The following is a 14,096-nucleotide window of genomic DNA, read 5'->3' as shown; positions in this document are numbered from 1 at the left end:
AATATTTGGCGTATACATTATGTTAAAAAGATGAAAATGAATATGGAGACCTGTATATTGTCTCTTTCCAGCAGCTTCAGTTATCCATGAAATACAACAGATTTGTTGTTAAATACCCTGACATACCCTGTTTGTCAAGTATTTGAATAGTCACTGCATAGGCAAGAAATATTCATTCAGGTTGGTTCATTGCACTGTTTGAAATAAAAATGGAAAGTGACATATCAGATACCATTGTGACCTAGAGTCTTTGACTGAAGACACAGCTGACTTCATGCATACATGTATGTACAATTGTATAGGTGTATATGTGTGTGTGTGTGTGTGTGTGTGTGTGTGTGTGTAGGAATGTTTCTACTTGTAAGGAAGTTTAAGAGAGTAAGAAAGGGAGAGACAGACAGACAGACAGACAGAAACAGAGAGAGAAAAAAAAAGAAAAAGAAAAAAGGATAATGATGCATGCAGAGTGGTAGTGCCATGCGACTCGTATGCATGTGGCATTCTCTGCGGGTTTAGGCACCTAAATTGCAGTGGCCAGGAAACCGTACGTGTTTGATTACCAAAGTAGATAGGCTGCACTTGGCATTTCAGATGGCTCCAATTTGGAAGATTGCAACGATCAGAAACCCTTCTCTCTTTTTCTTTTTTTTGTTCCTTCTTTCCTCTCTTTCTGCAGAGCATTCTTCCTTGGCAAAATTGTACGCCATAGTGGGATTGCGGTATGTGTCTTGTGAAATTGTAGACATCAGAAGAATTTGTACTATTCATAATCATATCAAAGGCTTTAAATACTTTGGAATGACCTGTAAGATGTCTAAGATGTCCTGTTTGTCTTGTATTTATTTATTTATTTGTTTATTTATTCATTTAATTATTTATTTATTTATTTATTTATTTCTAATCTTTTGTCAGGGTAGTCCATTCACCAATAAGTAATGGTCTTCCATGGAGCCCTGAATAATTTTGATGAACATAGATTTTGTAGAAGCCGGGGAAACATAATTTTGTAGAAGAAATTTAGGACAAGCTGAGAAAAAAAAAATTAATGTTTTAGATAAACTCAAGGAAAACAAAAAGATGTTTTTAGAGTTGAGTTGAACAAACAAACATTGTGAGTTCTACAGATGGGAAATGAAATACTTTTTTTTTTCAGATTTGTGTGTGTACTTTATGATGTGCATCCCTACAACACGAAATATATGTACAGCATAGCAGGGCTCGACATTTAATAGCGACATTGGCCCAGTGGCCCAGGGCCACTAAGAATTGATGTCGGGTCACCAAATTTCCAAAAAGACTACCTTCTGGTGGCCTGAACAGGCACTTAGGATTCTAAATAGATTGTCATATTTCTGTTGACTTCAGGCCACGACATTCTTTTCCGGGGCCACCAAAATGTCAGGTTTGAAGATTTAGGCTGCGTTCATGCGGAACTAGAATTGCGTTTCTAAACACGTTTAGTCGCTAAACGTGTTTAGTTGCGTTGCGTTCATGCGATTTTTCCATTTAAACGCGTTTCAAAACGCCGATCTGAAACGCGGAAAAAAGGGCGTTTTGAATCATGATTCTGCCAGAATCACGATCGAAGAAGCCGCATGAACGCAACCGTGATTTCAATCATGATTCTATGACGTCATTGTGCGCTGTGCGCATGCGTATCTCATGGGGTATCCCCAGTATCCCACAGCTTCTTGTTCTGTTCGCGCGCTTGTGTACGTCTTATGAATCGTGTGTTTCGGTACCATACTTGCATTTGTTGGTTTACATCAACGCCATACACCGATTCTATGATAGTATCTAGCTGTTTAATAAAATAATACATGTAATTACTCTCCGATTGAGTTGATAATAGTAATGGCTGCAGTGATGTGTCTAAACCAAGGGAAACAATTGGAGAGACGAAAAATTAAGATTTTTCGATCTGTGGGCAGAGCCTGAATGCCACAGCTTATTGGAAAGTATTCACCGAAATATAAACGTAAAGGCCTATAATAAACTGACTGATACAGTTGGCATACTGCCATAAGGTGGTCTGGCTCAAGCTGTGTAGCAGAGACAAGGTCAAACTGCGCAGTATGCTGCGCAATGGCAAAGAATGAGCAGAGCCAGAATCAGCGTTGCGAAAGCCCGCATGAACGCTCTTCCGCTGAGACCGTGATTTGAAACGCCGTCTTGAATCATGATTCATGTTTGTGATTCTGGCTACGAAATCCGCATGAACGCGGCCTTAGTGGCACAAGCAGGCCATCAGAGATAATAGATAGTGCTGAGCCCTGGGTAGTTAAGTGAAATCCTTAATCATTGGTGAACTGTCAAACTTTCATTCATACTACTCAAGTACCTTTAATTCTTGAGATCTTGCTAACCTGTATTTCAGACCATATTCATCAACCCATTCATTCTCAAAGCCCTGATGTTGACCCCACTGAAAACCTTTCAAATTCAATTTGGGGAGCTATTTTTGTTGTTTTTAGCCTTTCATTGAAAGACCTGGTCGCAATGGGATACCATGGAGTGGGAAGGCTTGCCCGGCTTTCTCATTTGAAAAGCCTTTTAAAGGTGCATAGTCCCGGTAGTGTAGAGGGCGCTGTTGATGATACTGCCGATCACCGTTAGCATTGATACGAAGATTGCCGAAGTTGAGCTGTCATCAAGAGTAAAGCGCGTAGGTGTTGCTAAGTAACGTTGCCTTTGTTGTCTTCTCTGCGCATCACGCAGTCTGTAGTAATGCCAGGGTGCGTGTATATATAACTGTGCTTCTTATTATGACATTACAAAAGAAGTTTGCTAGAGCTGTCATCCCCCTCAGACGAATAATGAGCTGAACTGTGATCAGACCACTGACTACAGTGGATCGGACTTCTTCGGACTCGGGGAAGTGTGCCACAGCGTAAGCGCCAAAGAGGAGTCGATATAGGTCTCTATAGGAAACTTGTGCCGTGCGCCCACGTACGCATTTGACTAAAACACCGGGACCATGCACCTTTAACAAATTGGCCTGAATTCACGAAGATGGTACAATCTTGTCCATGGTTTAACCATGGGGAGCCAAGTGTCGCATGGAATATTTTGTTACGAAATCAGTAATTTCTTTGACAAAATTATTATTTTGTAACGAAATGACATTTCCTCGGCGAAATAGTCCTTTTGTTGACAAAATGACTGATTTCGTAAAGAAATATTCCATGTGACACTTGGCTCCCCATGGTCTTTGTCCATGTAGTTTAAACCATGGACAAGATTGTATCCCTTCGTGAATTAGGGCCATTGTGTCCAGCTTAATCACTGATCTCTATGAAAGTTGTACACATGGAGCTGAAAAATCCCTACTGGAGTCAACAGTTTCAGATTAGTGTATGCTTCGATACACATATTCACAGATGGGCAAGCGGGAACTCGCTGGTGATACTGTAGCATGAAAGGCATTGTGGGTAAACTCCATGGTAAAATGCTGGGTAACTTTTCAGAAATCTTCTCCTCTAACCGTTCCTGATTTTCAGCTGAGAGCTCATTCACTAGTACTTATGAAAGAAATTTCTCACTGGTGTACCTAGTTTGATTCCCTGTTGAATCTAATGGGGGTGATCACCCAAGTGACTAGTGTGAATGGGTTGTCAGATGAGCATGAAGCCATGTTGGGCTCTATTAATTCATTTTTTTCTTCTTTTTGTGTTGATATGCAAATGATTTCTATTTCAATTCTTAAAGCCACCAAACACACTCTTGTCTTTGACAATCATTCTACATCCATGTATGGTACCTGTGATGATGATCTATGATGGAAATGATCAAATATTTTGTGTGTTACTGTATACTATTCAAATATAGGCAGATGTTGATGTAGGCAAGACAGCCAACCTCCGACAAAATTTCAGTGTAATAACATTGAAATGAGTAATGCTCAGTTCCACATACCCATATCCCTGATGGTATTTCAATTATTTTTCCTCAGTCACATGGCATGGAAAGTTTGCAGATCTGTATAATTACATCATTAAGTAAGAGATGTACTGTATCTCTTTAAAAGATAATTTTGTACCCAAACTTTACTGGAGCTCAATTTTTTTGTGTTCCCATTGTCTTTTGTGCATATATCCACATTAGTATGTTGTCAAAGACTTGAAGAAGGACTTCGTTGTGGAGAACATCTGGCCCGCCGTTCAAGCCAACGCCAAGTATGAGGACAGGTATCTGCTGGGAACCGCCCTGGCTAGACCCTGCATCTCCAAGGGCATCATTGAGGTTGTCAAGGAGAATGGTGCCAAGTATATCTCACATGGAGCCACAGGAAAGGTGAGACAGTCAGCCGTCAAAAAGATAAGATCTCTCTTCTATAAACTGTCCTTGCAAAGCGAGACCTATCGTGAATTCAAGTAGTGTGTTAAAGTGTACTTATACCCTGGAGAATCAAATTTGTGTAGAGCTAGAATACACAAAAAACAACCATAATTATCCTGTTAAAGTATACATATTTTGATAAATCTGATCAAATCTCTATAACAATTTGAGCGTTTAAGTTCTTCTCCGTAAGCACTGGTACTGATGTGTGCACATTCTAGCTATAAGCATATGTTTTGACAAATAATATCGAGATTTCACATCAATCAGTTAGCTGATCACGCACATGCATTGCATATCACTGCATATGGAAAATGCAGTGATATGCGTTTGCATCGACAGCACGATCGTTCGATTGAAAGAATCAGGTGATCGACTACACTGTAGTCTATCTCAAATTGTTTTCCTTATGCATACTCTTTAAGATTTACATTTAAACCCAGATAAATGAAAATTGGAGGGACAAAAAATGAAAATATTTTGCAGAGGGCATGTGTCAAGTGTATTATATAGCAAACATAATACTCAGGGTATTGGTACACTTTAAAGGTTGCTCTGCCCCTCCCATACAGAATATATTGATCGTCTGCTTTCCCTGAATGTTTGTCATTTTGCCGCTGATGAAGATACTGCTAGGATCGAAAGATCAGGCTCCTTTAGACTCCTGTAGAAAATAGAGACCAGTGGCACTCCTTTCCCCGTACCAGTCACTAGACTCCAATGGTCTGAAGCCCAGGCTATTCACATTAAGTTCATGTCAACATAGGAAATTCATTGATTTGTGTGTGTGTGTGTGTGTGTCTTCTGAGATGATGACATGATCACATCCAACATAAAAATATAGAACTTTGTGACTGATATGGCTGGTTTTGCAAATATATTAAAAATTTGAAACTTTAAAGTGTTATAGCATCATTTCAAGTGTGATTTTGATGATACTCTAGTGTTGTGTTCATTTGATTTTGCTCTGTTTATCAAACCTTTTTACTCCAACCTTTTCCTGTAATTTACTTTTTTCCCTAAAACTCTGCCCCCTCCCCTTCCTACCAGGGTAATGACCAAATCCGATTTGAACTCTCCTGCTACGCACTCATGCCATCCATAGAGGTAAGTTCTCCCTTTCTCGCCAGTTTCTAGTGTGAGGAAAGAAACACATTCAGAGACTCCAACTCTCCCGTTTTCGACGGGAGATCTCCCGCCGAAAACCCATTTTTGCAATATTTCCCGTTCTCCCGCTTGAGATTTAATTTCTCCCGCCCTGGCTCTGTGTCTCCCGTTGGAAAGGATTTCTTACTTATTGCTATTGTATGTTGAAAAAAAAAGCCTTAGATAGCACCAGAGAGCATCTAGGAACTTGGCGCTTCGCACACATCAACTTGGAGTCTCCCGTTTGCTACAGCTGTAGGGGTTTCAGGCGGGAGAATCTCCAGATCAGAAGGGGCTTTGGGTTGGAGTCTCTGCACATTCATGATGTTTTCAAGTCATGTACACATACAAGCTCATAAGCTTATAGTCAGTGATGTATATGAAAAACAAAATTCTACATTATAGTGCATTGACATGGTAAATTTCAAAGATAAACTCTTACATCAGAAAGCCTCCACCCCCCCCCCCCCCCCCGAAAAAACAGAAAAATGAATGTTGTACATAAAATTGTTATGAAGAGCAAGCTCATTTTAAACCAAGGGCACGGGAAATGAGTCCCATGATAAAGTACTTTGTAAATACAGTAAAAGGAGAAATTTTCGTGGAAATGAGTCCCATGATAGAGTACTTTGTAAATACAGTAAAAGGAGAAATTTTCGTGGAAATGAGTCCCATGTTAAAGTACTTTGTAAATACAGTAAAAGGAGAAATTTTCGTGGTGTGGAAATTTTTGTGTGTTTTATGCAACCAGAAACTAGCACAAAAACAAAAGCATGCAAATATTTGTACTAGCCATATGTACATGTACCCCTGTGTAATGTCTTGATTACGCAGAATTAAAATCATGCGAAATTCATCTTACTCTGGGGAATGCAAAAACTTATGGGCGCGAAAATATCTCTTGTGAGGTTTGAGTTTTCTTCAATTTTGTCTCCCTCTGCATATGAAATTTGTGAGATCGCAACTGCTGATCTGTGATTTTAGCAAACATGTCAGAAAAGGAAACAGTCGGATTCGAACCTGTCGTCTGCAGCTTCCATTACAGATCAGCAGTTGCGATCTTACAAATTTCATTTGTAGAAGGAGATAATATTGAAGAAAACTCTCACCTCAACTTCCACCCCTGTGCTTTGATAATCTCTTGCTTTCAATAGCCACTTTAACAGTAGTCCTCTGACATAGCTTTGGCTCTTTCAAGCTGTAATTGACTAGTTACTGTGATGGCAGCTGGAAATAGGGAGGTGTTTAAAATTGAGTGGAAACCAGTGCCATCTATGCATCGAGTCTGGCCAACTCGGCTCCAGTGGATAACAATATAGCAGCATGATGCTTTGCTAGGGAAGCATGTAACAAAGAGGAATACATCACGCCAAGTTGGGCCGACTGAAACAGAGTTGGCCAAACTCTGTGCTTGAACGGCCTTAGCAGAAACTAACTGTTATCCTCTGAAGTCATGCATTACACCACCAAGGGGTCATGCTCTTTAATAACAACAGGTGGTACCCAGGCGCTTTGACCAAAGAGCGCATCAGTAATCAGGACTAGCATTCTCATACAGAAGAAAAGACGTCTCCTGATGCAGGTCTCTCTCTTTTTCAGTAGGCTGGCAACAATAAATGTGTGCTTTGAATGATAGCAGCAATCAAAATGGTGCATAAAAAATACACTTTTAATTGCAAAGAGTAGAAAAAAAAATAATGCTGGAAGACACTACAATGGAGTATGTTGTAGTTTGTTGAGACAGTCACATATATGCCATATTGAAAAATAGGAAGCTAACATGTGGATCATGGACAATGTTAAAGTTTTTAAAAGGACCTCATTTTCATGTATTTGTGATTGGTGCTTTCTGAGGAGAACAGAAATACATGAAGTTCTTAACTAAACTGTTCCTGACATAGTATTTCATTCAGGATTTTAGCTTGATATACAGCTTGTAATATACGGAATTGTGTCAAAGAAAAAAGATATTTCATAGTCTCCAAATTTGTCTTGGAGATAGAGCAGCCCTGGGCATGGCTTAGGAGTGCAGAGGAATGTTGGACATCCCATTTGGTTAAGAAGAGTTGCCACTTTATCTATAGCACCTCCATGCTAAAACTGATTCTTCATTAGAAGAGCATGCCTTTTGAACTCCATTTATGGTTGTCCTGCAATATGGAGTGGACAAAGTCAATGGGAATTGCTGCAGGAGATGTCGCAAACATTCAAGGCATCTCACACTTAACCATACCTTAGGCTTGTGGGTAGCAAATAGTAGCTTTCGAGTTAGAATTTGAGGGAACATTTTACAGTTTCACAACTACATCTGGGAGCAATTGTAGCTAAATTGGACATAGTGTACCCTGTGCCATATGATATTTGTCATATTTTAGGAAGGATTGAAAGGCTTGATGCTGGGGCACTACTTCAAACAGACAAAAAAGTTTACTGAGATGGTGAAGGAGGTAGATGTAGAAGCACTGATACAACAAGCGAGATACAAAGGACAGCTTTACAATCATAGTGCCGCTTTGGTTGGTTGGCGAAGGTTGAGAGGATGCTTTTTGGCAGTGGAGGGATTGGGTAAATCATATGAAAAGATGGATCAGTACCAGTTTGGCTCCAATCAGCTGATGGTTGCTCAGAGATACAGGGAGTACTTTTCCTATTTGTATGAGATATCTTGTGATGTCATAAGGTTCTCAGCCAACCATTCTTCTCTGTTTTATTTGGGGCAATAGCCAATGTGTTTGGGCATCATTCAGTCACTGTAAAGTAAGCTTTTTTGCAGCATGAAATCTTTGTGAATTGCCACCAGCATTCAATGCATATATAGTAGACAAGAACTTTCATGTGCAATTTAATTTCACGAATCTTGGCTCTCACGAAATGTGTGAAAAATACATGCCAATATTTCTGGTTTTACAGTAATAATATCTTTAGCTTCCACTTTAGATAGACACCTCATCAGGCAGAAGACACTGTTTAAATGACCAAGACCTGCGCTAGTTGTTCAGATCAGATGAAAGGACCAAGTTCTACAATTTTGGTAGTTGTGATGATGTTGATTGTAGGCATTGATAACCCTGATGCTGATAGGTGCTGGAAACACAGGTGATTCAGACTGTGACAACGATATCTACATTGTATGTATTATAAAACAGTGTGACTTTAGGTCACCGAGACAGCGGTAGTTTTAGTGAATAACAATAAAGATAATGATAGGTGATGGGAACAATGGTAACAGTAGGTAAAAGGGACAATTATCATGAGTGGTAAGGATGATGCAGTCATTAGTTGAGATGATGAACAGCCTGGTGATGGAAGCTGCTCATGATACCACTGATGATAAATACTCACGATGGTAGAACATCATGATACCTACCAGTGATAATGGTGGTGGTTACCATAGTAGCTAATGAGAGAATGATGAAATACTTTTCATGTTACCATGGTGACAAAGATGACTCCTTTTACCCTTTGCACTTCTTGTATGACTTCTCATCCTTTTCATTAGATCATCGCCCCTTGGAAGATGCCAGAATTCTACAACCGGTTCCTGGGGCGCACAGATCTGTTTGAGTACGCCAAGACTAACAACATCCCGCTCCCAGTCACTCTCAGCTCTCCATGGAGCATGGATGGTAACTTGATGCACATCAGCTACGAGGCAGGCGTGCTGGAAGACCCAAAGGTAGGCCTGCTACTCTGTTAATGAAAAGATCGGTTGCTATTCATCACCATGGAAGCTGGTGTAGCCTGAATATATCTTTGTAAACTCAATTTTTGCTAACCAGACTTGTACCGTATATCTTGTGTGAAACTAGCCTTTTGTCAAGGCCCTCTCGCTGTATGCTGAAGAGAGCCCAGCTGAGTGGGGTTGCGTGTGGGTCTTTTGAAATCTGCTTTGCATCCTTTTGTTAGCCCTTTGAATTACCGACTTTTGCTCCCCGATTTCGGGAGCAAAAGTCGACCAATCAGCGTGTCTGTCTGCTCGAACCCAATTTGAATACAGCGAATGCACGCCACAGACCTCCGCGGGTGGTCAGTGAGGCATGCAAACAGGCATGACAACACCAAGGCTGAGGATGTGGGGAGCGCGCCATTCCATTGGTCGACCGGAACCCGTTAATATGAATATTCAGTAGGGTTCGCATGTCATGAATATGTGAAGCAGATCTCAAAAGGCCCTCGCACTGTTGCGCTCGGCTGGGCTCGCTTTGCTCGCCCATTACAGTGAGAGGGCCTTGACAAAAGGCTAGTGTGAAACCAGCATGAAGTTGTAACAGAAGATTGAGACATCGTCACCTCTGTATTCTATAATATGAAATTTGCATCTAATGACTTTCAAATGTGTTATGGTAAAAACACAATGTTTCCGAACTTCATTTCTGTTTCTATAATTTTTTTACCTTACAAGTTAGCAAGGGTAATTGTTTATATCGATGCTTTGATAGCCATAATTAAGTTAAAACCAACTACAACATGGCCTCCATGTCTTCATTGATGTTTAAGTGAAAGCATTGGGGAGAGTTGCACCACTGATGATGAATAGATGCTGAGCTAGTTGAACACATATGCCATAAATTTCATCATAACTAACTTGTTAAAAAAATTGGGGGTTATCTAATTACTGTAAGTATATGCATAGAAGTGGGAAATGACATTAATTTTGGTAAAAATTTCCTGAAAAAATGTTTCCAAGAGTAGTCAAGGTTGCAGTCACCAGAGATCTTGATCTTGATTGGAAATGTGACATTCAGTGACACAATGCTGAGAGGGGAAGCTACTTTTACCTTTATTTTTGATTTATTTTCTATTTCACAGCATGAGGCACCAGATGGCATCTTCCAGATGACCACTGACCCAGAGAAAGCCCCGGACACTGCGGACAAACTGCAGATTGAGTTCAAGAAAGGTGAGGTCTTGGCAAGATTTTACTTCTAATATATATTTTTAGTGTAGGATAATCTACAGGTTTAGGGACGCAGACTGTAAACATGAGTTGTGCACGCTTCAAGTCCTGAGGAGCACTCTTATTTATTTTCAGACTGACTTGCCCTCAGCAAAGCTCAACATCATGGACACAATTTACATAAACTGTATTTACATATTTACATATTCAAATGAGCTGTTAGGACCAATAGGTGTAAACAGCAATGGAAGAGACCAACTAAAGGGCTTTTTACACTTGTGTTTCTTAACCCCGGACTTTCTCTGACCCAGGACTATCGTTAGTCCCGTACCAATTTTTTCAGCTTTTTACACTCGCCAATTAGTCCCGTACTATCTCTTGTCCGGGGCTAAGGAGAAAACTGACCTTTTTACACTCATATTTCTTAGCCCCGGACTTTCCAAACCACATGAATATTCATAATTACGCTGTGTACTGTACATGTACACCCACGCACCGGCAGCACTTGATGACCTCGTTTCTGATTGGTCAGTGAGGGTCGGACTTCGTCTCCGTCGCTTAGCCCAGGATTATTTTTTCGTTCTGTTTACACTCACTTCGTTGGCACCGCAATTGCGGTTTCTAGCACCGCAATTGCGGTGCTAACCCCTGCTATTTTGCAGGTAGTAGTATTTAGCAGATAGTACCGTACTATCGGTGGGGCTAGCCCACTTTGGCAAAAACGAGTGTAAACAGAAAGTGGGCTAAGGATAGTCCCGTACCAACGGTGGGGCTAAGGCCCCCCCCCCCCCCCCCCTTAGCCCCACCGTTGGTCCGGGGCTAAGCAAAATTTTACAAGTGTAAAAAGCCCTTAAGATGAAAGAACCCAAATCACTCGGACTACCAATGAAAACAAACCAGATAAAGGTGGCAACAAGCTTGGGTGAGAACTGTAGACATGGAATGTTAAACAAAAGGATCAGATGTGACAACAAGCTTGGGCGAGAACTGTTAACATGGATGGGAAAGGAATCAGAGTGGTGGGAAAGAAATAGAGTACAGGTCAATGAGAATGTGAGACACCCTAAGAACCTAGACAAACTGAACTTCATAACAACTGAAATGGGAAAAGAGGAAATAGCCAAAAGGAAACTCTACTAAATCAGCTTTGCTGTCTTACATTAGCAAATATTTTTTGGTGGTTCGTCAACTGCAAACTGCTTATGTAAGGATCGTGGCTACTTACAAGCAGATGCTGGTTGTAAAGCTCTGTGGTGACACTGTTTGACCAAGGTCTATAGAGGGCAGCATACCATTTCTGTTCCAACATCACAAGTTTGATATTTGTCCAGGTTCCATGACATTGACTCCTGCGAAATATGAAATGAAATATCCGCAGGCTAAGCCAAACATAAATTCTACCCACGAACATAACCTTAACCCTAATCCTAATCCCTACATCAAACTAAACCTAAAAGCCTATCACAACCCTAGCCCTAACCTCAAGTCTTCAGTGAAAAGAAGACTGGAGCAACTGTTGCAAGAGCAAATGTCATGTCACCCTTTGTCCACGACTCTTGCAATCAAGCAGTGTAGTAGTTTGTGCGATCACGGTTTTGCTGGTAAAGACATTCAGTGCATACCAGTACTCACTACATTCATAATTAGTTGAGGTACACTGTGTTAAGTTTATATTACTCTCTTTGCTGTGAGAGAGATTTCAAAGAGATTTTGCCACCATGAATTAAGGAATGCTGAAGATACTGAATATTTTGCAGGTATGATGTCATCAATAGAGAGATACAAGCCAATTTCATTGGTGGTTGAATTTGTAATCAGGAACCACCTACATTTTGTACCTGCAGAACACAGTTAATAGTAGGTGATAGGGGCCTGTGGGCGACTGCTGCCTGCCCAAGTAGCATGTAATAGATTGATCGCATACTTGGTGCTCTCATCATCACCTAAGGGCGATATTTTTAATGACTTGTGAAATTCACAAAGCTCTGCTAAATATTCAGCATCTACAATCCCTCTATGGAATGCTTGTCAAGTCTCTTCTCCTTTCTCACCCTTGCGCTTCTCACGAGTATCTTAAGAGGGCAGTGGAAACTAGACCTTATAGAGTGATTTTCCTTTTTCAATCCAGGCATTCCTGTTTCGGTTCGCAACCTCGGAGACAACAAAGTGGTAAAGGAACCTCTTGAGCTGTTTCTGTACCTCAATGAAATCGGGTAAGATGCTCCCTTAGTCATGCCCAACATGTCAGAATGAAACCAAGCATTTCTTATCCAAGTGTTACATTGCTGATATTGGGAAAACGTGAAGTATAGACTTGGTATGTGCTTACTTTTGGTTACAGTTAAACACTAGTTTTGTGTAAACCAATGCTGATGTAGTACCATTTTTTTTTTTAATGCTACTGCTTCAAACACATTGGGGGGACTTATACTCTTAAAGTGAAAACATAGTACTTGCATGGCTGCAGAACTATTGATTTTTTGCTCAAAGATATACATTGTACAAAAATGCATAAAAAATGTGTGAAATGATGCTGTAATAACAGGATTTCTCTTGGGGAATGACAAAAATGTGAAATATCAGCCAGAACGCTTTGCTAAAAGTACTACAATCTCAGAGCTTACAGTACCTGATCATGGTTGCTACGTGATTTTTCATATTCGATTACATCAATTACAATGTGTTGGGCCAGAGCAGTATCCATTGTGTGTGAGAGTGAATTGCCAGCAGCTTTTTTTGCATGCAATTCAATACTGCTGCTTGGACACGCTTTGATCATCACGTATTAGCAGCTTTCTGCATACCCACAACTGAGTGGGGAGGGCATTTCAGGAATAAAATTCTGTTATACCAGCTATTAGTATTTCACACTCTTGATAACAAAATACTACCAAAGGATAACTCATTATCCCGACAAATCACGTCAGCCAGACAGGTTTCTCAGTAGAGTTTGGTGTTATTGCTGGTAAATTTGAATTGATAAATGATGAATTTTGAGCCCCTACAAGTGCTATATTTTAGTTTTAAACTTTCAATCATTCACTCTGTTTACCATTGGTCCAAGGAGCAGCCCCTTGAGGCCTACCTTCATTTTGTTCTCAGCCAACCATGTTATGCTCATGCTGACTACCTTTTGATAGCATTTTCCTCATTCATTTATCATCGGGCTAGTAAGATCTTTAAATCTGAAATATCACGGCCCGAAAAAGAAATGTATCGGTCTGAAATATAGACAAGCATAACAATCCACTATAAATCTCAGTTGCCCGACAGGGCCAGCCAAAGATAACCGTTTCAGAAATTTGGTGGCCCGACATCAATTTTTAGTGGCCCTGGGCCGCCAGGCCGCCACAAATGTCGAGCCATGGATAATTCATACCTACCCCTTGCAGTTTGTCCGAGATAACTACTGTAAAACAAGGAATGTTCGCGTGCATTTTAATTTCGCGAATTTTGCGAGAGCCAAGATTTGTGAAATTGAAATGCACATGAAAGTTCCTGTCTTGTCTACACTGTACGCATTGAATGTTAGAGGCAACTTACAAAAATTTCATGCTGCGAAAAAGGCCGTCGGCTCCAATTCGCGAAAATTTCATGCCGCGAGAATATTGTGTTTTACAGTAGTAATACTAAATGGTCAGCAAACAGTATCAGCCAATGATGAACAAGAGAGATCATGAGGATACATACCTATAGTGGCTATACAAAGAGCATG

General features: G+C 40.5%; 1 protein-coding gene across 1 annotated transcript in view; it reads left to right on the top strand.

Moving 5' to 3' along the window:
- LOC139744295 (argininosuccinate synthase-like) overlaps nt 1-14,096 on the top strand; it is a 47,199-nt gene that overhangs the window by 22,414 nt on the left and 10,689 nt on the right. The window contains exons 4-8 of the mRNA XM_071654746.1: nt 4,105-4,293; nt 5,389-5,445; nt 8,984-9,160; nt 10,294-10,384; nt 12,510-12,594. Coding sequence (XP_071510847.1) covers nt 4,105-4,293; nt 5,389-5,445; nt 8,984-9,160; nt 10,294-10,384; nt 12,510-12,594 — 599 coding nt within the window. The remainder of the gene's footprint in view (nt 1-4,104; nt 4,294-5,388; nt 5,446-8,983; nt 9,161-10,293; nt 10,385-12,509; nt 12,595-14,096) is intronic.

This window comes from Diadema antillarum, unplaced genomic scaffold, assembly GCF_040938485.1.
Source record: "Diadema antillarum isolate AM-2024a unplaced genomic scaffold, OU_Dant_1.0 scf00000035, whole genome shotgun sequence".
In the NCBI taxonomy this organism is placed as follows: domain Eukaryota; kingdom Metazoa; phylum Echinodermata; class Echinoidea; order Diadematoida; family Diadematidae; genus Diadema; species Diadema antillarum.
The sequence above is the reverse complement of the archived record's forward strand: the minus strand, read 5'-3'. Positions and strand labels throughout refer to the sequence as shown.